Consider the following 24879-nt stretch of genomic DNA (forward strand, 5'->3'; position numbering starts at 1 on the left):
CGTCAACCAATATCTGACATGCGTTATTGTGTTTAACTCTCATAGCCTTGGTCTCGGCGATGTTGACCTCCAGTCCGATAGTGCGTGCCAGCGCGACTAGCTTGTCCGCTTTTCGCTTGTGTCGCTTGCATATCAGAGAGTTTGTGAGAGAGGAGGCTGATGTCATCGGCGAAGTCTGTGATCTGATTTAATTGCCAATAATCTTCTCAACTGCTTTTAATAAAAATAAGGTAAGACTATCCGGTCCGAAGGAATTGGCCAATGAATAGTCCTTTTTTCTTATTTTTGGTATGAAAACAACTTCTGCTCATCTCCGCACTCTTGATACATATGTGGACCAGTACGAGACTATCTCGATTATTCCAGCAAGATGTGGTAAAATTACAACACCGTCTTGGTGTAATACTACGGCGCAGATTCCATCAGCCACCGGAGTATTGTATTGACTAGGTGATTAGGTCGGTCTTGAGAGCCCAATACAGGGCTCCGGGATATGGGTCACCGCTCTCGAAAAATATGTAGCCAGTAAGATGCCCTTATTGCTCGTATATGTGCCATCTGTTTTTTTTAGCCAAAGCTCGTGGAATGTTGCCGCAACGGGGGTTTAGGTGATTTCTGCGCAGAACTTCCTAAAACCATCCCTCTTTGCTTTTCTTATCTTATTACTATGTATATTTAGTTAGAATGGTAGCATATTCATTCCAGCAGACTGTGCGTTTGGTTTTATTAAATTCGCACGCGCTGGGAGGTTCTTGTTCCTGTGGTTTCTTCTCGGGTTCCCTTAAGTGATATTGATCATTTTGAAAGAGACTAACCCTTCTAACTGGAGTTGGTACATGCCAATGCGTCGCTGTGCGCATAGGCATCGCATCCTAATATGAGTAGTAGCTTTCTTCAACTGCAGTTTCCTACCTGGTGCTTGTAGGTCTTGAGTAGGTTCTTGAGTCGGTGTTATGCCCAGATCCTCCCAGACCTACGTGCTATGACGGCCGAAGCCGCCACTGTCTGATGTAGGTTGATCTGGGCTACTGAAATGTGCTGAGGTGCATTATCGAACTCGGGTTTCCCTTAGGTCCAGTCACTCCATTATCATTCATCGTTTATTTACAGCAGAATCTTCGTAAAGGGAAACACGAAAGTGTATTTACAAATTCGTAATAGTCAGGTTGTAAAAGTGCGAGTGTGTTAGTAAAGGAGTGCGAGTTTATTGAAATTTGAGAGCAAATTCTTGATGTTGTTGTTGTAGCAGTATACTTAACCCTGTCAGTGTAGTGTAGATCATCGGTCGCCTTCGTCTAGCTCATCTAACGGTAGGCCGAGGAAACTTGCTGTTTCGACAGGTTGGGTCTAGAGGGAGAGCGGTCTTAGATGAGTGGGTTTGATGGGGCATGTGAAATTTCCCCCCACCTTTAAGATGATTAGTGTCGTGCGGGGTGCCTTCTCATGAAGGACATATGTTTAGTATGTCAGGGTCGATTCGGGATAGGTAGGAGTTTAACCTGCTACAGTATGCAGAACAGAAAGATCTTGATCTTTAAGGTCAGTTATGTATTGGATGAGAAAATAAAATAATTATTAATTAATAATTTTCGGGCAATTTTTACTGGAGTTCTCTTTATTTAAAATTAGTTTTAACTTCTTTCAATTTCAGGCAGTCAACATAGCTGCCACATTTTCGAAATTTGAAGTTTTTAATTCCCATAGTTTTTATATTGAATTTGGATACTTTGATATGTACAATTATTTTCAGTTCGCGAAAAGTCTGCTACAATGCCTGCCACACTCAAAACAATCATCTCTAAAAATTGGAAAGTTGAAATTCGTTCCTTAAAGAAAACCATAGCTGAAATAGTAATTGTAATCGTTTGTTTTTTAATTGTTGTTTTATTTCCCTCAAACCCGACGGAACCACAAGATTTGACTGAGGATGAGCATGGAAAACTTGTGATTCATGATGAACAAAATCTGGATAATCTGGAAATTTTGAAGTAAGTTGCGGCTTGCAAGAAATTTAGTTTTCTGTTTTTGAAATTAGAAAAAAAGATTTAAACGTATTTTATCGTTTTTTTTGTGTAGTTTTCATTAATACAAGAATAACATAATTACGCCGAAATGATTCAATTTGTATAAGAGCTTGAAATAGTAGCAATGAAAATAATCAAAATTAAAAGCTACAATATTTTTATAAATGCTATCACGATTTCAGCAAGCCATTAATTTATTTTATTTTACCATAATATTTCCACTAAGGACTTTATTGGGTGCCGCTGGAGAACCAGTTCCAGTAAAACTTGTATATAGTCCAGAAGAAACGACGGCTACCAATTTAATGAAGGGTGTTGCGAGCAGTTTGGCATTATCGGAACCAAAGGCATATAAAACTGAAAGTGCAATGATGCACAGATTCCAAAGCAATAAGTCACTAGCAGCTATTGAACTCACTTCAACAACTCCATCTTGTCTAAATGTTACCATACATTTCCCGAATGAGTTTCGTACAACAGGACCAGATCATGACGGTGAAAAATTGTGGGCCACTCGATGTAGCGGTATAATTTTGAAGGACGCAAGCAACAGGGAAAACCATATGCAAGTTGATTTATATATACGAGAAGGATTCCTTCAGTTACAACATCACATCTTTCTGGAATGGCTAGCACAGGTGCATAAAAAAGATACAAGTGCTATAAAGGTTTCAATTCGTTCGTTTCAACAACACACCAAATTTAAAACGTGTACCAGAGCGGTCGATACTAATATTTTGATGTTTCTTTACAATTTCACCTTCTTTTTGCCATTTCTAAATTTGCTTTGGGTAAGGAAAATGTGTATGTGTCTTTTTGTTTTCTTTTTTATTATTTTATTTCAATTACTTAAGACATATGGACGCGAGCGAGAAGAAAATATTTTAGCTCATCATTGGCGTTATGGATTTGATTATGCGAAATATTGGATGGGCCGCGGTATTGTTTCTTTTATGCACTTGTTGATCTTGGATGTACTCATAGTCACTTTGGTATCGGTGAGTAATTGCTTTTATTCGCCAGGCTGTATTTTCTTAAATACTTTATTCACATATCGTACAATACGCAGTATTGTTTCATCGATGTGTAAATCTATCGCAGGTATATCAGCCAGAGCATAGCTTCTAGTCAATGAAAATATTTAAAGCCTACATACAAACACCTTCTGCTTATCATCTGCTTATTTTGACTTTCATCCATACGCTTCACAAAATTACTAAGAACAATTTCGGCCGCCCTGGCCGAATAGTTGGCGCTTGACTACCACTCGGAAGTGCCCGGGTTTGAATTTACGGGCATAAAACAGCAAATGATCCGAGTGTATTCCTACCATGAAAAGGCTTCTCATGAAAACCATTAACCGTTCCGAGTCGGCTTAAAACTGTATGTCACTCTGTTTGTGGAACAACATCAAGAGGCATGTCCCCAATAGCGGCTGGAGCTCTGCCAAACACCTAACAGAAGTATACGCGCCAATTATTTACTTTATTTTCTAGGAAAATTCGAACTAATAAATTATTCCATTTCAATTTTCTCTTCATCTTTGTCCTCTTGTTTCCATCTCTAGTTTTACCTCTGTTTCGACCCTGTTCTCCATCTTTACCTTTCCTTGCTTAATCTTTATCTTTGCCCTTATATTAAACTAATTTGAAATATGATTAATTTTCATACCTTCAGCATGAAAATACATTTCGGATGACCATAGATATATATGTGGGTTAGCTGTAAAAGGGATGTAAGGAAAAGATTTTAACCTATCAGAAAATAAGCAAATAAAAAATGTACGCGTTCTTCCTACTTCGCTATTGATGGTGTGCGTCTTGTTTCACAAACGAAGAGAACTACAATTTTAAGCCGACTCTGAACGGCAAATGGTTTTTATGAGGAGGTTTTTCTTGACAGAAATATACTCGGAGGTTTGGCATTGTCTGCCGAGGCGCGACTGCTATTAGACATTTTTTTTCCTATAATTTTGCTGTTTAATGCACGGAGATTCGAACCAATCCATTCAGCTACGGCGGCCGCCTTTTTTTATCTGTAATGGGAGTCCCATGTAAATGAATTCTCACCACCTTTCCGTTCCGTAGTATCGTAGATTTTATCGTAGGATTTTGGAAATTTCCATAGAATCGTGTGAGTTGATTGCTCTTTCTCCACACAGTGTTGCCAAACAGAACATTTCGATATCATTTACAAAATAAACTTGAAAAATTTTAATTTTTATTAAAATAACTTAAAAATAATATATAATAATGGTAATTATAGATAAATGAACTATTTGCATTTGTTGGTTTTGGCTTATTATACAATTAAAAATTGTAACTGATAACGCGGATGTGTGAAAAAGTGTGAATGGAAAAATATCAATAGCAACATTGTGTCGATACAACCGAACACAAACACACACAAACCGATGTATTGTGTAAATATGCGACTAAAAAAACGCAGTTGTTCTCTACGGGATAAGTTTTGCTCAATTTTGTGTATCCTACGGGCAGCGGAAAGGGACTACGATACGTTGGTGAGTGTGAGCACGTTAATACTCGGCATACGTAAAGTATATACGTGAGCAACTCTAACAACAACAACAAATCAGCGAGTAAAGAAAATCAGAGAGCATCTATTTTTCTCTTCACTTTGCGGACATACCGTAAACAGCAATTTTAATTAACGCAGAGTGGCAGTAAATATTTCAAAATCTTATAGCAAAAAAAAAATATTACAATGGGCTAGCAACGGAGGCTTTCAGCTAGTTTGAAAATTAATTGTGTTATTGCGTATAGATTGTATCATTTTTGAACATATGTACATATTTTGGCTTTTAGAGACGCCTCTTTTTTAAGTTTATACAATTTATGTCTTCCATATTTAGAACTATATTTTACAAATCGTAGAGATAGTAGTAACTACTATATACAAGTATATCTATATGTACACATACATTTACTCAGAAACTTTTTTCTAATTTAATAGCTTCCACTTGAGGGTAAATTCTCCGGTTCATCACTGCTACTGGCCCTCTTTCTAATAGTTTACAACATAGCGCTCTTGATTTCTGTCGTCTTTTTGGTGTCAGTTTCAAATAAGGCTTCGCACACTGTACTATTTGGTGCCACGATTTGGTTGACCATGTTCTCGCTATTTTCGATTTTAGTGGAACATCATAGAAGTATGGACCCGATCTTGTCCATTTGTTTCATTGGGTTTTTCAACAATGGATTTGCGTATGGAATGCGCGCATTACAAAGTGGGGATGAATCTTTATATCCCACTTTCACCATGGCCGGAAGCTGCCTCTTTTATTGGATACTAATCTCGTTAGCTGAGTATTTCAATCCGGGGCCTTATATCAAAACTTTGCCATTTTCTTTATGTTTCTCTGGCTATTGCCTTACCACAATGAATAAACCAGCCAAGAAATCAAAAAATAGTTTAACACCTGAAAAAAGGTTAGTTTGGCAAGATTCTGAATTTGGATCTTTAAGTTCTGTTGAATTCATACGTTTAAAAAATGTGCATACGACATATAGTTCAGGAAGAGTGCATTTGAAAAATATTACAATGCGTATTTATGGTAACGAGATCACAGTCATATTGGGACCACATTGCTCTGGCAAAACGGCAATTATTCAACTACTGGCAGGTTGGAACCGACCAGTTCTTGGACGAGTACAAATTAACAATGAAGATTTGTATGAATGTTGGAATAAATACCGTCAACAAATAGACGTTTGCATGCCCAACAATGCATTATTTGATTTGCTAACTGTCGAGGAGACTTTAATTTACTATATGCATATTAAGCTTTCGAAAAAAGACAATGAAAAAATCAACATGGAATTGGATAATTTTTTTGAATCGGTTAGATCAACTCGAATAGAACGGAAATTATTGGTAAAGAATTTAACATTTAGTCAAAAACGTTTGCTTAGCTTGGGTTGTGTACTTGCTGGAGGAACAAAAATCATATTACTTGATGAACCTACACTTCATATGAAAAGCAAAGAGCGACGCATATTCTGGAATATTTTGCATAAGGAAAAAGCCGATCGCGCTATTGTATTGACTACTTTCGATGTAAATGAAGCCGATGGTGTTGGTGATCGCATTGCGATGCTCGGAGGAGGCGCTCTCCAATCATATGGCACACCTTTTTTTCTCAAAAATAAATTTGGTGTGGGTTGCGATTTGGTAAGATTAAAAAACTGCTTAAAATTTTTTTTAAGCAAATATATGTATATTTATCCCGCAAATACTTGGCATGAGCTACTCTACCGTTAAGGCAGTTTAGTGAGCAACACAGCAAATTAGCAGACATGAAATCAGAAGCATATTCGTATACTTGTGTTTTTAGACTCGCGCTTATTTTGTACACATAGTAGCGTAACGGAATTGAGATAAATGTAGATATATATACACAAAAATGCTCAGAATGATGAGAGCAGCCGATTTAGCTGTTATAATATGGTATACTAGTACTGCCTGTGGTCAAAAATTCGACAAATAACAGTTCTCACTGTAAATCTATATATGTATATAAAAATTAAGCCAAAAAAAAGTGTGCATTTGTCCGGGGTAATCTCAGCAACGCGTGTAAGGGAAACAATGAAAGTTTCACACATTGTTGGTGTTGCTTTAGTAAAGGTTTCTGTGAAGTTTGGTTGAAATCCGATAACGCGTGTGTGTGCGGTGCGTCGGTTAAGTGAGTGTGTTTTTGCTATTTGCCGCACGTATTTTTTGTACCGCACATAGCATTCATTAGAATTGAATACATTTTGGTCGTGTGTGTCTGGGCCGATTATTATGAAATTTGGTATATATATATTTTTCCACGGTGAAGTTTAGTATAATAAAATCTTATTGATTCCACTCGCTACCAGGTGGCGCTGCCGAAGGCCAAAACGAGGACCCGGGTAACCCTAGGATGCGTTCTTACATTGTGGGTATCAAATCAAAGCTACTGATGAGTGCTTTAATACAGAGTATTTTTTAGATCTCTGAGTGACCAGGGTCTCGAGATATAGCCGAAAAGGTGGACCAAGGTACCCTTGGATGTGTTTGTACAATATGGGTATCAGATGGAAGCTGTTGATGAAAGCTTTTAAGTGAAGTAATTTTTACTACACGTTTCCGGGATAAAGAAAGGAGATGGAACTGGAGATGGAAGAGGAAAAGGAATAGCTACAGGAAGAGGAAGAGGAAGACCACTTATTATTAAAAATTAAAAAAAAAATTCTAAAAAAATTTTAAAATGTTACATATACGCTTATTATATAAACGTCAGTTATAGTGAAAAATTCATTGTATCATTGCCGGCGTGATTGGTGATCGTTTCCTTAATTTTTTGCAGAAAGGTTAAGCTAATATGAGATATTTCCTATATCATTCATATATTTACGTACTACCTGTGTGCTCACAAATATACGGTTGAAGCAAATATATGCCAGTTTTTTTTACTTCGCCTGGAAAAGCTTATATAAATTTAAGAAGAGTAAATAGAACTTATTTTATATATTATCTTCGCGCAAAAAAGTCATTTCCACCTGAACACATAGGAAGCGCTTGATAGGACATTACGAGATTTACGTAGTAAAAATGAAATGTTTGGTCGTGCCTTAGTGCTGCTGGCAGGTGATTTTAGACAAACACTGCCTGTTATTCCTCGAGCAACTGTAGCAGATGAATTGGCTGCATGTTTGAAATCACCATATTTGTGGAGACATGTTCAAACACTCAAACTAACTACAAATGTACGTGTTCTAATGCAAAATGATCTATCAGCTGCTGAATTTTCACAGCAATTATTGGATATTGGAAATGGCAAAGTTCCTGTCGATAATTTAACTGGCTTAATAACTTCACAACTAAACTTTTGTCAAATAAGTCAAACGAAAGAACAATTGAAAGTATTTTCCCAAATTTGCCTCAAAATTACAAAAATCATGATTGGCTTCACTAAGCCATCATGGCTGGCAAAAATAAAGATGTGAATGAAATGAATGCGGCTATTTTGGCTAACATACCAAGTCCAGAACAAACATATATCCGTTGACACTGTTACAAATCAAGATGATATTGTAAATTATCCCACTGAATTTTTGAATTCCTTTGATTTACTGGATTACCGCCACACATGCTAAACTTGAAAATAGGAGCACCGATTATTATGTTAAGAAACATAAATCAACCACAACTATGTAATGGCACTCGATTAACAGTTAAGAGATTGATTAATAACGTCATTGAAGCAACAATTTTGAATGGAAAATACTCTGGTGAAGACGTTTTAATACCGCGAATACCAATGATACCATCGGATATGCCGTTTGAATTCAAACGTTTTCAATTTCCTGTTCGCCTTGCATTCGCGATTACTATTAATAAGTCACAAGGCCAAACTTGATCAATTTGTGGTATTGATATGTTTCATGTTCAAGAGTTGGCAAGCCATCGGTATTGTTCATTCATTCAACAACGCATGGAAAAACGAAGAATATTGTATACCAAAGAGCATTACAATAAAAAAAGTAATAAAGTAAATCACATCAAACGTTTTTTAATTGCTACTACTATTTAAAATTTATTTCATTACTATTCATGCGCGAGAATTTTTATAAAATACACACAGTATTTTTCGGCTTAATTTATTTAATTAATCTAGACTGTTTTAAAGACGACCAGCGGAACGGGCGGGTTTTCGCTAGTAGTACATAGATTCTCTCCAATTTGAATTGAACTCTGCAATGTGGAAGGTGATATGCCCCCTTTTCCAATATCTATCACTTTTCACAATAATTTACAAAATATGTTAACATATAGTATGCAGTAATTTCCAATAAATCCACAAAATTAATCTGCCCGTTCACATATGGCAGATTACCTGCTAAATTGACAATCAGCTGTCAATACTATTGTGAAAAGTTTTTATTCATAGAAATTATTTTGGTGGAATATTTCGGTGTTTTTGGTTTGTTTAATTATTATTAACAAAATGGAGAAAAGAGGAGAAAAGGAGAAGGAATAGCTAATTTAATTGCGCAATTGGCTGCTAATAATGAACAGTTGGAGGAAACACGTAAACGACGTTTACTGAGGATTCAAAACATTAAGGCAGCAATACGCATTCGAAATTCGATATTACCTTTCCTAATAAGAAATCAGAGGACACACGTTAATGGGCACACGCTTTTTTTCTGTTATATGAATGCCTAGTTAATAATACCTAACAAACATTGTATTAGAATTATGTCTACAAACCTGTTTTCTTTGCCGGCATCCATTTTATTTAGTTTTTACTTTGACATTTTTCTTTCCGCGCGTAAAAATAATGATCTATTACATAGAAAACACAGAGTTGTATGTCGAAAAGTATGGTTATTATCTAGGAAATTTTGTATCTATAGACATTTTATATGGGGAATCTTGCTTTTTAATTGCGGATTGGGAGTTAAGCACGAAAAAGTAGATCATCTACTTATATGTGAACGTATTATAAGACAAGTATTGGCAATTTGTGTAGCTGTAACTGTAACAGTGGTTTCGGATACAAGCGATTTGGAAATTTCAATTTATTTCCCCATAACTATCACTTTTTACTATAAGTGCGGTATATACAATTTAAGCATTCGTGCCAAGTTTCAGTCCCTAGCTCATTTTTTTACAGATACTCGTGCATTGGTTTTTAAATTTTGGGTTGCATGTCAGATGTCACGCTCCTATATGTCGGGGTTAACATTGCTGCAGGAATCTATTTTCTTTAAATTAGTGCAAAAAAGGGGTGTAAATGCTTCAAGGAAGCTTGGTACCCTTGCCCTTATTACCCTTTGTCCTAGGCCCTTCAGTATTGAAAATGGAAAACATTGGTCAATAACCACGCCAGTGTTGTTGGAGCACGACAAGTTGGTTAACCTGGAAGAATACATCTCCCATAAGCTGTACTCTCATATTCCCAAGGAAGTCAGATACATGTGACGAGGAGGAATTTCGATGGGTAAGTCCCCTTACTGAAGAAGTTTATCAAAATCCACTCCAGCAACAAGCATATTTTATATGATTTGTTAATTTGAATTGAATGTGCAAATGCCTTGTATGCATGGCAGTTTTCACAGAGGCCGCCTTCTGAATAAGTTGAACATGTTTTATTAATTTAAAGCACATAATAGGATATTTTGAAGAATTTTCCTCAACCTTCAACAGATCCCAAGCAAAAGCTGAATTTTATGGTACGAATTCCATTAGAGCAATCATTTGAGTTTAGTTTACAAATGACGGTCGCGAAATGTCGTTCATGATGGTTGCGTATACGCCCGGGCTGTTGGAAAATGTGTGAATAAAATCGAGAGCTCTGTTTGTAACATCAGACGGAGGAACAGAAATTTAGTCTTAACATTTAAAAGTGGGCATGGATTTTATCCCATCTCAATGATACTTAGTCGGATCTAAATGAGGTGGGGAGCAATACGTGTACCACAATTGGGCGAGTTTTTTTAAATCGTGACGAAATAGCACATTTACCCAAAAATAGGCGCGTCACCGCAAATTTCTTGAACTTCGCTTTTATTGTCATTCTTTTCATGGGTTCATCATTTGTGCGAAATTTTAGTAATTTTTCGTCATTAAAAAAAATATCACCTTTCAAAAATTACCGCAATAGGAGAGGTGGGCGTGGTTTTCGACGGGATTCGCACATTTGCAATATCAACCCACTTTGGACAAAGAGTAATAGTATAATATATGTACTATCTCATTAAAATATAATATAATAATTTTTACTCGAGTTATCGTACGTACTAAGGGATGGGCAGACATGACTAAATCGACTCTTCTCATAATTCTGAGCAACTACTATAGGGTTTTCCAATAACAGGTGCTATTGGTGAATGGATTGCGCTATCGAGATATGATTAACGATTTTTTATGGCCGGAATTGGATGGTATTGACCTGGACAACGTTTATTTTCAACAAGTGTGCCACACAAGCAACGAAACCATTGATCTTTTACGCGAAAAGTTTCTGGACCGTGTTATCTCTCGAAGAGGTGATCACAATTGGCCACCGAGATTTTGTGATTTAACACCTTGTGACTTTTTTCTTTAGGACCAAGGGACATCAAAGATGGAATTCGTGAGGCTATCGAGAACATAGGGCAGCTACTTTGCAATTCGATTATGGAAAATTTCATGAAAAGGATATTGTCCTGTAAGCGTGGTCGTAGTGGTCATTTGCCTGATGTTATTTTCCACTATTAACGGCATACCTTTCTCTTTATAATGAAATAAACATCCGTTCATTTATTTAAAAAAATTGCATTTTTCTTTGAATATCAAAATAATATCTCTTATTGGAAAACCCTTCATATATCTATCTCATTTTTGCATCTTGAAAACACTCATTATTATTATTATTATTAGATTATCTCAATTTTTAATCAAGCTACCACCCGCGCAAACGAACGGAGAAAGAAATATAATAAAACTATAATATCTTAGTTTTTCATAGCGTAAAGCGGGTGCCCTTCAGAAGGCAAGAGCAAAGCTTCGCAAAAACCAAACAAACATCAAGAAGCACACCACAAATAAGAGGACGAGTTCGGTCAAACACCCAACACAGGGTGTAAGCATCAATTATTATTATTTTTATTATTAAACTGTTTTTCTACTTTAATTTTTTTCACGTTTGAGTACGTATATATATTAACGCGAATTTTTAGGCTTAAGTTGACTGAAAGAGATTTATTTGCTTATTTAATCTATAAATTAAAAAATTTACATAAAAGTAAAAATTAATTTAATAAAAAATCCGAATTTACAAAAGAAAAGTAAGCAAAACAAAGTAAGTGTAACCGACCCACATACTGTACTCGTAGAAATAAATGGGAGATGTTCAGCATTAAACTAGCCGGCGGAAATTGTATGCGACATATTGCTTGTATAAGTATACAAATATTTTTTGACACGGTCATCCACATATGATACTACTTATTCATGATTCACGATAAAATTTAATAAATGTTCAAATCACTGTCGCTTCCTAGATAATAGTTAAATTACCAACAACATCCACAGAAGCGATAACCGAGCTAATTGCTAAATTTATACCAGGAATAATGCCAGAAAATGAAATTGGTGAACTGCTATACTATAAACTACCAATCATTATGCGTCCGAAATTTCAAAATATGTTGATACATTTAGAAAAAGAACAACGCAATTTGGGAATAGTTGATTTGCGAGCACTTAGTAGCGAACTAGCTGAAGTTTACATGTCAATGGGAATTAGACACACCAAACAAGTCATTAGTGACGGTATGTGTTAATCTTAGTAGAAATAATAATTTTAATATGTATATATTTTCGTTTAATTTTAGAAAAACTAAAATATAAATTTGTTCCTCCTAACAAACTCGGTCGGCAACAAACTTATGCTTTATTAAACAAAAAACTAATACATCAAGTACCAAATTATATTCCCCTCATAACGATTGCTGTGTCATTCCTCTTTATCATCTTAATTGCGATAATGGCTAAACATAGTCTGCGTTTGCCAACAGGGCGATACAATCCGATAAATTTGGGTGCTACAAAAGATCTTAATTTAGACACGATAAAAGACTGTAAAAATATTCAAATTAAGAGTGTCATCAAGAGCAAAACTTATGGTGAAAAGTCAATGAAATTCGATGAAAAATCACTTGACTGCTTAGATACACATTACGGGCAGCTCTTAAAAGAATCAAGAAGTGTAACAGACAAATTTGGTGCAGTGGAAGTTAAAGGCGACACATACACATGTTGGATTAATCAACGTATATTTCATTCAGCTCCAGTAGTTCTGAATTTAATGCATAATATTTACCTTGCGTAAGTTACTTATTAAAACAAAAATACTTAGAGATTAATAAGTACATATATCTTTCGATGAGGGAATCAAAACTGTTAATTCAATTTTTTCAACTATAGAATAGTTTGATAGTTTTTACGAGTATTCTATAGTCTACCTATCACTATTTAAAGTAAATTTAAGGATATAAAATCAAAATCAGTTGTTCTTCTTGCTGGCAAATTGCTACTGGTAAAAGTTTTAGCAGCTTCTCCTCAAAATAAAATTCCACTTCGCGCTCTTAATATATCCACCTTTACATGTATTTGGGATATGCGAAAACCATCGATAATTATCACAAACTTGGTACAAACTAAAAAGTGGTCCCTAATAACTAAAATTTGGCATGTCACTTATTGAAAATATGGAACAAGTATGTTAACACAATTTTCTTCTTCTTCTTGACTGCTTAAGGGGTTACATGGGCTTCGTCGGGTAAAAAAAGGCCTATTTTCAATTTTTTTTTTCTGTGTAAAAAATTATTTATTTAATTCAAACTTTCTTCTGTCTTATAGATACATATTTAAAGAATAATTTCTGAAATTTTCAAAAAAAAAAAAAAAAAAATTAAAACTCCTCCATTGTGACGTCCTTTCCGGTGACCCCTCGAAAAAAAGGTGCACCCGCGTTGTCAGCATAACTCCTGACAGGATTATCGAAAATAAAAAAACTAAAATAAGTGTTTTAGTTAAGACTATAAACTCGTGCTTGAACGAAGGAAAGAAAATAAAAGTAAAAATTGGAATTTTGGCAGACATTTTTCCAAGGAGCGCACACTTTCCAAAGGCTGTATCTCCGAAACTACAATATTATTCGGATCGACTTGAAAATTTAGGATAATATTCTTGAGATGTTGTAGAAATTAATATGCCAAAAAAAAATTCGATTTTTTGAAGCCAGGAAGTCCATGTAACCCCTTAAGCAATTTCGGCCGAGTTTAACAAAGCGCTTCAGTCAAGTCTTCCTCCACCTGATCTTGTGCCCTGACCAATGCAAAAAAACAACCACCAGCACCTCTCTTCCCTTGGCTTGTAGCCATTCGGACGACATGAGCAAGCCACCGAAGCCGCTGAATCTTTATTCGATGCACAGTCACCGTAAAGCTCATACAGCTTATTGTTCCATCGACTGCGATATTGCCGTCGCCATTATCCGCATTATCTTTTCCCGAACACTTTCATCGGTTTTTTTCATCGTGCATGCTTCTGCGCCATACAACACGACGTCATGCACGAAAGACTCATAAAGTGTGATTCTAGTTCGTCGATAAAGGACTTTACTACTTGGTTCAAAGAAGCGCCTACTGACAAGAAAATCTCCATAATTCAAAATAAATATAGCTGTCAGCAGTAACATGGATCGACACTCAACCCGACTTTGCCGACTGTTTGTTTGATGACAGACGGTACCTCATCTTGTTCTCGTTTAACACCGGACCCATTCGCTTCGCTTCTTTAACTGGCTTAGAACAGGCAGAACTAACAGCTCGATTGTAAGGCGGATGATGTCAATATCATCGGCATGCGCCAGAAATGGTACGCTCTTATAATAAATCTTCTTCTTCTTCTTAGCGTCACAGTCCTTGGTGAACTATTGCTTCCTTCACAGCTTCTTGACATCGATCTCGATTTAGAGCTACTTCCCTCCAACATTGCACGCGCATTTTCCTAAGATCAGCTTCCACATCTTCTAGCCACCTTTTCCTCGGGCATCCCCTTTTTCTTTCTCCAATTGGGCGAAGATCTAGTGCCTGATCGTTCCCTTGGCATTCTAGCCACTCTTTATAATAAATGATTGACACAAATTTGCACCAATGAAAAACGGAGGATTTTGAGCATCCAATATTTTTTAAATTCTGTACTTATGGTTTGAGGATAAAACTATATGTTTAAATAGTAAATTTTTATTGTTTCGTTCATTAAGTAATTTTCAATAGCTATTTTTTTGATTATAATAATAGCTCTCATAACTCTGTCATTTGTAAAAGTAATAAACAAATTTAATTTCCGTGGGTTTTGATTATAATTATTTTTTACCTGTCACAGCTTTGGTCATATTTTTAAAATCTGCTGTCTGTTTAACGTAGAGAGAGTTGAGATCGCATGTTATATAATTTTCATGACCATTAATTATTGGCTTTACAAATTGGGCGACTTCGCTCTGATTTTTTACCGTTAGTCCATGGGGCACCTACACATCATGTTTTTTTGTTTTGTTTTGGAATACGGTTGGAGGTTTAGTTTTCTAGCAAAGTCATGACTACTTGTATTTGTGCCGTTCTTCATAAATTTTTTCTTGAATTCATTGACATTTTAGTAATTGGTTGGCCAGAACGATGTTTATGTCGACCAAACCATTTGGTTTCTATATTAGAGAAACCGCAAGCATACATTTTTGTGTCCGCAAGCATAAATTTTTGTAGAACACTTCGCCGTATTCTTCTTTTGTTTTTACAAATTGGTATGAACATTTTCCAGATTGTTCACTCATTTAAGGAAAATACATTAAGGCTTTTCAGCTAGACACAGTTGGTTCAGTTAGAAGAATTCCTACAGAGCTAAGCTAGATTCAAAAATCGCTGACATTAGACCGTATATTCTACTTGCCTCACCCATCTGACACCTTGCGTACTCTCTGCGACATAACTTACAGGAGTACGATTTGAAAAGTGATCAAAAAAGCAGTTTGCAGTTTGAGGTTAAAGTGCAGCATTTATATTACACGAGATACTCAAGCTTTAATCCATCTAATTTGGTACCAAGTCTTCAAATAAGCTTATTTTGTGCTTTATTACAATTTACTACAGTTGATCACTTCATAAATTAATTAGAAATTAATAATAAGTTTAAATAATGAAATATAACAAATATTTGTAAATTTGTCTCTAGCAAGGAGATAACCGATAGATCCATAACCACCATTCAGAACCATCCAGAACACACTCCATTATGGGCCAAAATTCATATGATTGACCAACAGAAGACTCATTTACTATTACCAATGGTCTTAGGTATTGCTATACCGATCTCAATTGCTTGTTTTATTGTATCACTGGTGGAAGAACGCAAATATCACTTGCTGACATTACAAAAAATAGCCGGTGTCGGCATGGCACGCTATTGGTGTATCAACTTTATGTGGGATTACATAACTTTCTTCTCATATATTGGCATATACACAATCATACTCGCATTATCGCCTGTCGAGGGATACTCTTTCTCAGACAAATTATGTTAGTGTCTCAAGTAATGAAATATAAACTTTTAAATTGATCTAACTGTAAAATATTATATTCCTAGATGCAATGTTACTAATGACTATCTATGGCATACCGGGATTGGGCTTAATATATGTTCTATCTTTATACTTTTATTGGACAATGTGGTCCGCATTTTTAATAGCAGTTATAATACAAATTGTGACAGGTAAAACTAAATATTTTCACAAGTAACCTCAATATAATAATGATTAATTTGTCATTGATGTTACAGGCATATTTTCGTACATTATATATTGGGACGTTTTGGCAAACAATGAAATATTTTTTTATATTTGGTCAATATTTCCCACATTTTCGCTAATGGAAGGTATAAGCAATGTATATACCCAAACCAAGGAAGAACTATATTGCGACCAAGCATGTGAGGAGGATGATGACTGTTATATGAACGATATTTGCGCTTATCTGTCGCAATGTTGTCGTAAGTAGCTAGTTAATACATATGGCTTTAAAAGCTTGCGTATAAACTTTTAGCAATTGGCTGAAGTTTAAGAAATGCCGAGTGCGAAAAATGGTGAAACTTTTTATGCAAGGAAAGAGAAATCCATTACTTTTTGCGTAACATTTTTGCGCGATTTTTGCCGATCTTTAGCTACTGGGCGATGCTACGACTACTAACATGCCGGACAACTTTGATTATTTCTATGATTTTATCGAAATTTTCTTCGACATATGTGAAGTGCTTGAACGAAATCGACGAAACCCAAATTGCACGTATGTAATTAGCTGTTACAGTATACATAGGTACCATAAACATCATTTACAATATCAGCGGCCTGGCTTATATTTTCGCCTTTATCAAAGCAAAACTGTAAAATTTACCGAATTTTCCCTTTGTTGACTTCCATTGTGAGCACGCTGTAAATCACTACTGAATGGAACAAACCAAAAACAGGAGTGTGAAATGTCACGATCTATACTTTACGAGATATCGATCACTATAGCCATCTACTCAGAAAATAATAAGCCTCTTTATTTCGCCAAGCTTAGCAAGTGGCGAATAGATGAAGCAAATGAACATATGCACATATATCGGCAACGCGGGAAGAGAACTGCCTTAAATTACATGTGCTGGTAAGGCAGTGCGGCCTAATGAGCTAAGCGGCGAATCTTACTCGATACTTTGTTGTTGCTTTCGCATGCAAATTTTTCGTCAAGTTAATCGAGCATAGAGATAGCGAGGAAATGGCAAACAGAAGAGGCCTAACGATTTCTTCTTCCCCAAACTAATATTTGCATAAAATATTTCGAACTATAAACAAGTTTTTCATACAAACCCTTTTCCATTCAGATGCAGCATAGAACTTTACAACCGTTGAATGTTAGCAATCAAATGTCCTCCCAAAAAGCGGTATATTTTTATCAAAAACTTCTATATTACAATCCTTAGTAGAGAATTAATCGTGGAGCGATGTTATTACTAACAATAAATGCCAGAGATAAGATAAGAGCAGCTCACCTATAATCGTTGTTGATTGCTATGGTTAAGGTTATGGCTAAGGAAAAGGGCTGTGCGTTGACCTAGTTTAACAAAAAAAAACGTCATCTTTGAGTTTAGAAACAAAATATACGCTAAAACTTATTCGAAACAATCACATTACCTTATCAAGCGCGAATGAAAATTGCAATCTAATCAAAAAGCGAGGCTTCAATTTTAACGGCTACATGAGAATTTTTCCCATCTGGATAGTACACAACAAACTCTGTAAATTTTAACATTCTGTTGGAACGGCCATATGAAGAATGAAAAATTAAGTTTCGCTTGGAATCCCTAATTACTCTCAGCCCCATCCAACACTACTTCCTCTACTTTCACTCTTTGTTAAAGTGGGACAAACTTCTCTTTGACAGTTATAGCTCTTAGCAGCTAAAAGAAGATACATGTATGTACATGATTTTAATGACCGATGCCTCCAGTATATGTCAATTGTCGCTCTTAGACACGAAAGTCTAATCGATTCTCAGGGCCGTAGAGAGCATATCCGGGCCCCGGGGGAAAATTGCAAATGCGGCCCTTTCCAATTATGTCTAATTCATATAATTCGAATAGGAGTTTGTGCATATACTTTATTAGTTCCTTTTCACCATATTCGAATAGCTCAACCGGCAGTTCATCAGATAACACGGTCAACCTATGCTGTTCTCACTTGGTAATATGCAGATAATGAACCTTTCACATTTAACAATTTGTGGTACTGCAAATCTCTTGTCTTTAAATGTTCATATAAATGTACAGATCTACACTATCGTTTACATATCTTATTTCTTTTGTTTTAATTTAATTCTTTTGCAGTGAAAACTATTTTCAAATTTGAAAATCCAGGAATTTTTGGAGCAATTTGTTATATGCTGATTTCTGCTTTATTTCTGTTTATTGCGCTTTATCTTATCGAATCAAGGAGAGCTCGTAAAAGATTTGCATCGAAAAGAGAGTGAGAGTATACTTAGTTCTTTCAATTAAAATAGAAAATTTACACCAGTTTTTTATAGTGTAAAAACTCTTCATTCCAAAACATACCCTTACGATGATCGCGATGTAATGGAGTTAAAGCAATTTGTTGCCCATCAGAATATGCAAAGCAGTCTTAAACAACGTTTTATGGTTGATCAATTGGAATATAAAATACCGAAAAAAGAGAACTCGTTGAACACAATTTCATTTTTAGCTGAAGAGTGAGTACTCTTACTTCAATTATTTAATTTTAAAATGTTACCTTGTTGCTAATGTAACCAGTAAAATAATAAAAGATTTGTTCACGTACGCGATAATTCGTAACAATAAACAAACTAAAAACTCCAAAATATTCCACCAAGGCAATTTCTATGAAGAAAAACCTTCCGAAACATTAATGACAGCTGATTGTCCATTTTGCAGGTAATCTGCGATACGTGAACGGGTAGATTATTTTGTGGATTTATTGCTAATTACTGCATATGTAAATGTACTTTATGTCTTTGAAGGAAGATTATTATTAGTCGACTATGTTGTACAATATCGTAAATTTTAAAAACGAGTTGCATTCGTTTGACAGCTCCCTTCACTTACAAACTATCACGTTTTGGTGTTCTCGTGGGCAAAAATATGCAGAAAATTTGCAAAGGGTAAATTGAGACATTAAACTGGCAATTGATTTTGAGGGACAGTAGTTGCATGTTTTTCTAGATAAATTTTTTACAAGTAAAAATTTTCCAGTGAAAACCAGCTGTGCAAAAAAAATGTAAAACGAGTGCGCACTTGTGACCGATTTCAATATTACCATAGTTTTGTCAGTAAAGTTGTGTAGCGTTACATGCATCGGCGGATATACCATTTCTGAGTAACAATTCATTGGTGAACCCATGGCCATCGGGGCTTAGATTCAATAGGAGCAGTGCTCTTAAAACTTTCGGACGATATTAGACTCAATATTGGCAAAAATAATATGACCTTTCTTACTTTACTTGATTCTATTCCAAAATGTTTGACTCTGTGAACCATAAACTTCTAATCTTAAAACTTGTTTAATTTCACTACGTCGTCATCAAATCTTGGGAATATGTATCTCAGCGATCATTTACAAGCAGTATGTGCTAGTAACACCTTATCCAAATGTTCACATATAACTAGAGGTGTACTTCATGGCTTTATTCTTGAACCCTTACAATTTGTGCAGATGATGTTCAGTTGTATAAGTATGTTAGTTATCTCCTTGGCTCTATTGATTTTAGTATAAATAATTTAAACACTGACTTCTAATTTATAACCAGAAGGCCTTCTGACAATGGATTAATGCTCAATCCAGATAAACCTCAGTGCATCTCTATATACTTGTATATGTATACAACTTTTCAAACTTGATAACTGTACGGAAGTTAGACTAAATAAATCACTGATTAAATATTGACATTAAATGTGTTGACATTGTCAAAAAGTTAGAGGTTATGTTTAATAGAACTTTGACGTGGAGTAACCAGATTTTTTGCGCTATAGACGAAATACATATATCTATGATCGCTCCGAAATCTATGGACTACTCAACACTTTAGACCTGTGAAAAATTGACTGCCATTTACTACATTGTCGACGTTACTGTACGGCTACGAGTTGTACATGTACTAAATAGTTGTGATAGTGTGCGTCGTAGTAGATTTAATGAATTGAAGAGGTAAATTGTGAAAGCGCAAATTTATATAAATCCTTGCAGGATAAATTTTTTTTTGCGTTTTTATACGGATGAAGCCGTGTGTGTGTGTGTAATTTCTGGTCTTTGGTAGTTTCTACATATTGCTTTCGTATACTATTTTTCTTCACAAACAAGTAGTTCCCCTTCCTTTTGTTCGTTTATTCACGGGCTCTGACGACACAGCGAATTCGGAAGGCTCAACCATGTATTCTATCATCCTTGATTGTATTTTATAATGCGTGTGCGCTGTTGAAAATTCCGGCAATAAAGACGTTAATGCCCTCTTTCTTTTTTCTTTTAAAACCAGCTCGAAAAGTCTTTACGTTGGCTTGTAAATACCGAAACCACTGAATGAAAATCTGTTTTTCCAAGTGTAGAAGTTTTTCCCATTTATTGAATTTTATTTTTTTGGACACTCATCAGACACATTTTGTTTTTTTTTTTTTCTTGGGATAAAATATCTAAGCTGTACAGATGTGCCTAAAAATCAGTAACATCAGCAAACAAACATTAGATTCTTCTTTTATATTCAGAATTGGCCGCTTTCAAGTTGTATATTTTTAGAACTGACGAACTTATCTTAGAAGTCCCAAGCAACTTTCGTTCAAGGATGATAAAAATCTTTCCACCATGACTTTCGTTAGAAATATTTGAATATATTAAGATATTTAGTCTGTTCGACAACCTGATAATTATTGAAATCGCTTACGCAAGGAACATGCAAAGTGGGAAAATTGAGAGCACAAAGTGGCAGTTGACTTGAAGGGGATGTTGCTAATTCCTCCTAGAAAATCTCTAACTGTCGATTGTTTTCATGCAAAAAAAACTACTGGTTAAAGACAGTTGCCATTTAAGCAATCAAACAAAGCGACAAACTAATTTTAAAATTCATGAAAGAAATTCAATAGAGAGTACTGCAGATGCATTAGTATTAAAGGAAAATTCAGATTGTTTAGTAAAATTCAACTATTGAAACAATATGCCTGCCAAAAGTGTATTCTTTGTGAAGTGCGTTCTGCTTGCGATTAAGAAAACAAGACGCCAATCAGTTGTCCTCGATGCCAGTAAATTTTGCATTCGCGTCCTTTTTTGGGTATTTTTCTATTTGAAAGAGAATTGTGCGTTACTCGCTTGCAAGTTACTGCTGGATATTTTCTCTGTACATTTATTCGAACAGACTAGCTAAAAATTCAATATTTTTTTGCATTACTCGTTTACATTTTTTTTAATTGCTCTACAAAATACCTCTCAACATTTTTAAACACCATCAAACCCTAAAAATTTTAACTACAACAAAACATACAGGCTCAGATCTAATGATTCTGAAACCCTATGTTAAAAAGCTTCTGGTATTGTTAGATAGTGCTAAATATTAATAATATAATTATTATAATAAACTTACCTAATAAATGCATTCTCCAGGGGTCAATGCCTGGCTATATATGGCACACATCATTGTGGTAAATCTTTTGTGGCGGGACAGCTTATTGGGGAAAACAAATTCGCCTTTGGTGATATTTTCGCTGATGGAACCGAAATGAAATGTGAACTTAAAAAATCCCTTGCAAAAATGTCATTTGTGCCGCAAGACCACGGTCTATGGATAACCTTTACGCCACGTGAGATTTTACGTTTCTTTTGCATGCTGCGCGGCATTGAAGAGAAAGATATCAAAGGAGTGTTGCGCGATCTTTCCAATTCCTTCATTATGAGTTCTTTTATGGATACGAAAATCCGTCTTCTTAGCGTTGATCGCCGTCGCAAAATTAGCATAGCACTCGCAATGATTGCACAACCAACAGTTATAGTACTGGACGAACCCACCCGTGGACTTGGACCACAAGCTCGCCGTGAAATATGGAATGTTCTGCGCTTTAAGCGTTTCTTAGGCAAAACCCTTGTGTTCACAACATCGAACGCGAATGAGTTGGAGGCATTATCCGATCGTGTCCTTATCTATAACGAGGGCGAGATGTGGGCAATTGGTAATGTTCAATACCTCCGAAGTAGATATACAAGAGGCTTCTACTTATATGTGAAATTGAATATTGATGGAACAACAGCTGAAGAAGCCAAAGAGAAGTATGTAGACCAAATATCGTTAACTGTTCATACAATATCCGACAAAACTATGTATACTCCTCAAAGAATTATTTCGTTGTTTCAATATATTGTCCGTAAGCACAATAATAACTAAACTAGGTATGTATATACAATATGTACTTTCTCTGGAGTCTAGGTCAACAAAAATTAGGTGTATCATTTAACGTTAGCTTTGGTTTCAACTGTGCAATGAGCGCATTTTATTGATTAGTGGAGCGCGATAATACTTGGGTCGTAAAGCTGTTGTGTACATATTTACTTAAAAATTTGCGGAAAATATTTTGTCTAAAAAGTAATTAGTAACTATATTACAAAAACAAAAACTTTTAGTTTGAAAATGCTCAAATGACCCGTCGACAAAGAGTAAAAGAAGGAACAAATAGCTTCATTCCCATGGCAGCCGATTCTACTTTACCGGAAGGACTCGGGTTTTTCCCGACCAAGGTCTGCCGCCCCAGTAAACTAGCCCTGTCTAATGTACCGTACCGTACCCAATAGCTTCACCTACATTTATAAAGGAAAGTTTTGAAATCGATTTTCATATGCGACACGGCAAATTTGAGAAGAAAGATTTTCAAGCCATTCCAAAACTATTTAGAAATTCTGGAATGACCCGTGCAAAGTCCCGATGTGAGCCCAATTCAACATTTGTGGCAATTCTCGTATATACGATAAAAGTAATCGATCTTGTTGCCACACAAAAATACAATTCATGATGCTTGGAAAAGATTATTACAAATATGTACACTCAAGAAAATACTAATAATATTATATATTCAGAGTTTTGTTCACAAGATGCCTTATTTTGTCGTTTGAACATTATTTTTTACATATAAACAAGGATATAGAACTTTTCAGTAGATATTGAATCATCTTAACTTGAGGAACTAAGGCAAAAGTAACAGAGGGCTTAATCCGGTGAATACGGTGGTTGTTCGATGATATTTGTCGAGTTTTCGGTCAAAAAAGAGTTCACAATATGAACCTTGTGAGGCGGTGCGTTATCATGGTGCAAGATCTAAGAGTTTTCTTTCCACAACTTGGGCCGTTTCCTACGCACATCCTCCTTCAAACGTCGCATATATATATATATATATAATTGGCGCGTACACCCTTTTTGGGTGTTTGGCCGAGCTCCTCCTCCTATTTGTGGTGTGCGTCTTGATATTGTTCCACAAAACATTTTTCTAATAGCGGTCGCCCCTCGGCAGGCAATGGCAAACCTCCGAGTGTATTTCTGCCATGAAAAAGCTCCTCATAAACAAAAACGTCGCATAACTTCCAAATAATATTCTTTGTTTACCGTAGAACCATTTGGAACGAATTCCGAGTGCACAACACCATGATAATCAAAGAAAACGAGTAGCATAACTTTCACTTTTGACCCACATTGACGTGGTTTTTTGTGTTTCGGCTCATGTGGATAGCGTTATTCAGCCGCCTGTTGACTGGTATGCATGTGAAACTCTGCCACCTTCTTCCGATGAATTTTTTGAAAGAAATTCAACTCTCTTGGAACGAGTCGAGCAACCACGCGTCTCATGCCCAATTGATTGTGTAAGTTCCATTCGCAGAGCTCACCTGCGGTTCACTGATATAATTAAATGCCAACAGATCACGCGCAAACTCTGCGACACTATGGAGGGCAGTTACATCAACATTCCAGCAAAAAAATTTAAACGTATGTGTAACGCGCGCTTTTTAAATGAACCATTCCCGATATTTTTCTCACAGAATGTACATACATACATATATTTGTCGGCTACTGTATGAGTATATACAATAACTGCATGAGTATAAAATAAATTTCATATTTTTTGTTTACAGTTTGTATAAGGATTCCGAAAATTTAGTTCGCTTTGTGACCTTCTTGCATGAAGAATCGGAATTACAGTTAAGTGAAATTAACAGGTTTTATTAGTATTGAATTCATTATATAGTTTTTGGGCCTGTAGGATACGCATCGATGATTTCTTCAAATTTTATTTGCCAGTTCCAATTGTTAGTTACTCGTTTTTGTATGGTTCCATGGAGAAAAACAAGCGACGCTTGAATATTGCCGATTATAGCATCAACCAGGGTACCCTTCAGGATGTTCTCAATTCAATTGAAGAAAATCGGAGTAAACAACATGATAGTAGCGCTTGATTGCGTTTTCGGATTTCCATACGCTTCATAATAATTCCAAATGAAGTCTCTTATATGTGGCCATAAACTCGTAGATAGAAATATGAACAATCTCAAATTTGAAATGTTTCATAAAGGAAAAAAAATTTCAATTTTAAGGCATTTTCAAGCTTGTATTTTAAATTAAATTGAAACATGGTGAGTATCAGCAGAAATCGTTTAAAAGCTACAAGTTTTTTATAAACCGCAGCGTATTTGATGGTCAGACAATTGGATATCAAACACCTACTTACCATAAAAACC

General features: G+C 35.6%; 1 protein-coding gene across 1 annotated transcript; it reads left to right on the top strand.

The window, feature by feature from the left end:
- Positions 1 to 1753: 1753 nt before the first annotated feature.
- On the top strand, positions 1754 to 24719 carry LOC128857318 (phospholipid-transporting ATPase ABCA3). Its single transcript, XM_054093030.1, has 14 exons — positions 1754 to 1988; positions 2251 to 2815; positions 2879 to 3022; positions 4998 to 6215; positions 12059 to 12329; positions 12392 to 12884; positions 15792 to 16135; positions 16203 to 16328; positions 16395 to 16604; positions 18477 to 18615; positions 18674 to 18856; positions 21769 to 22428; positions 24277 to 24342; positions 24405 to 24719. The coding sequence occupies exons 1-14, from the start codon at positions 1771 to 1773 to the stop codon at positions 24595 to 24597; spliced, it is 4830 nt and encodes a 1609-aa protein (XP_053949005.1). The 5' UTR covers positions 1754 to 1770; the 3' UTR covers positions 24598 to 24719.
- Positions 24720 to 24879: the final 160 nt, after the last annotated feature.

The sequence above is a fragment of the Anastrepha ludens genome, chromosome 3 (assembly GCF_028408465.1).
Source record: "Anastrepha ludens isolate Willacy chromosome 3, idAnaLude1.1, whole genome shotgun sequence".
Classification (NCBI taxonomy): Eukaryota; Metazoa; Arthropoda; class Insecta; order Diptera; family Tephritidae; genus Anastrepha; species Anastrepha ludens.

Coding starts and splice junctions, on each gene's coding strand:
- LOC128857318 (XM_054093030.1), top strand. CDS start 1,771: ATGCCTGCCACACTCAAAACAATCATCTCTAAAAATTGGAAAGTTGAA. Junction 12,885..15,791: donor ATGCATAATATTTACCTTGC/GTAAGTTACTTA, acceptor ATTTGTCTCTAG/CAAGGAGATAACCGATAGAT. Junction 24,343..24,404: donor CATGAAGAATCGGAATTACA/GTTAAGTGAAAT, acceptor TTGGGCCTGTAG/GATACGCATCGATGATTTCT.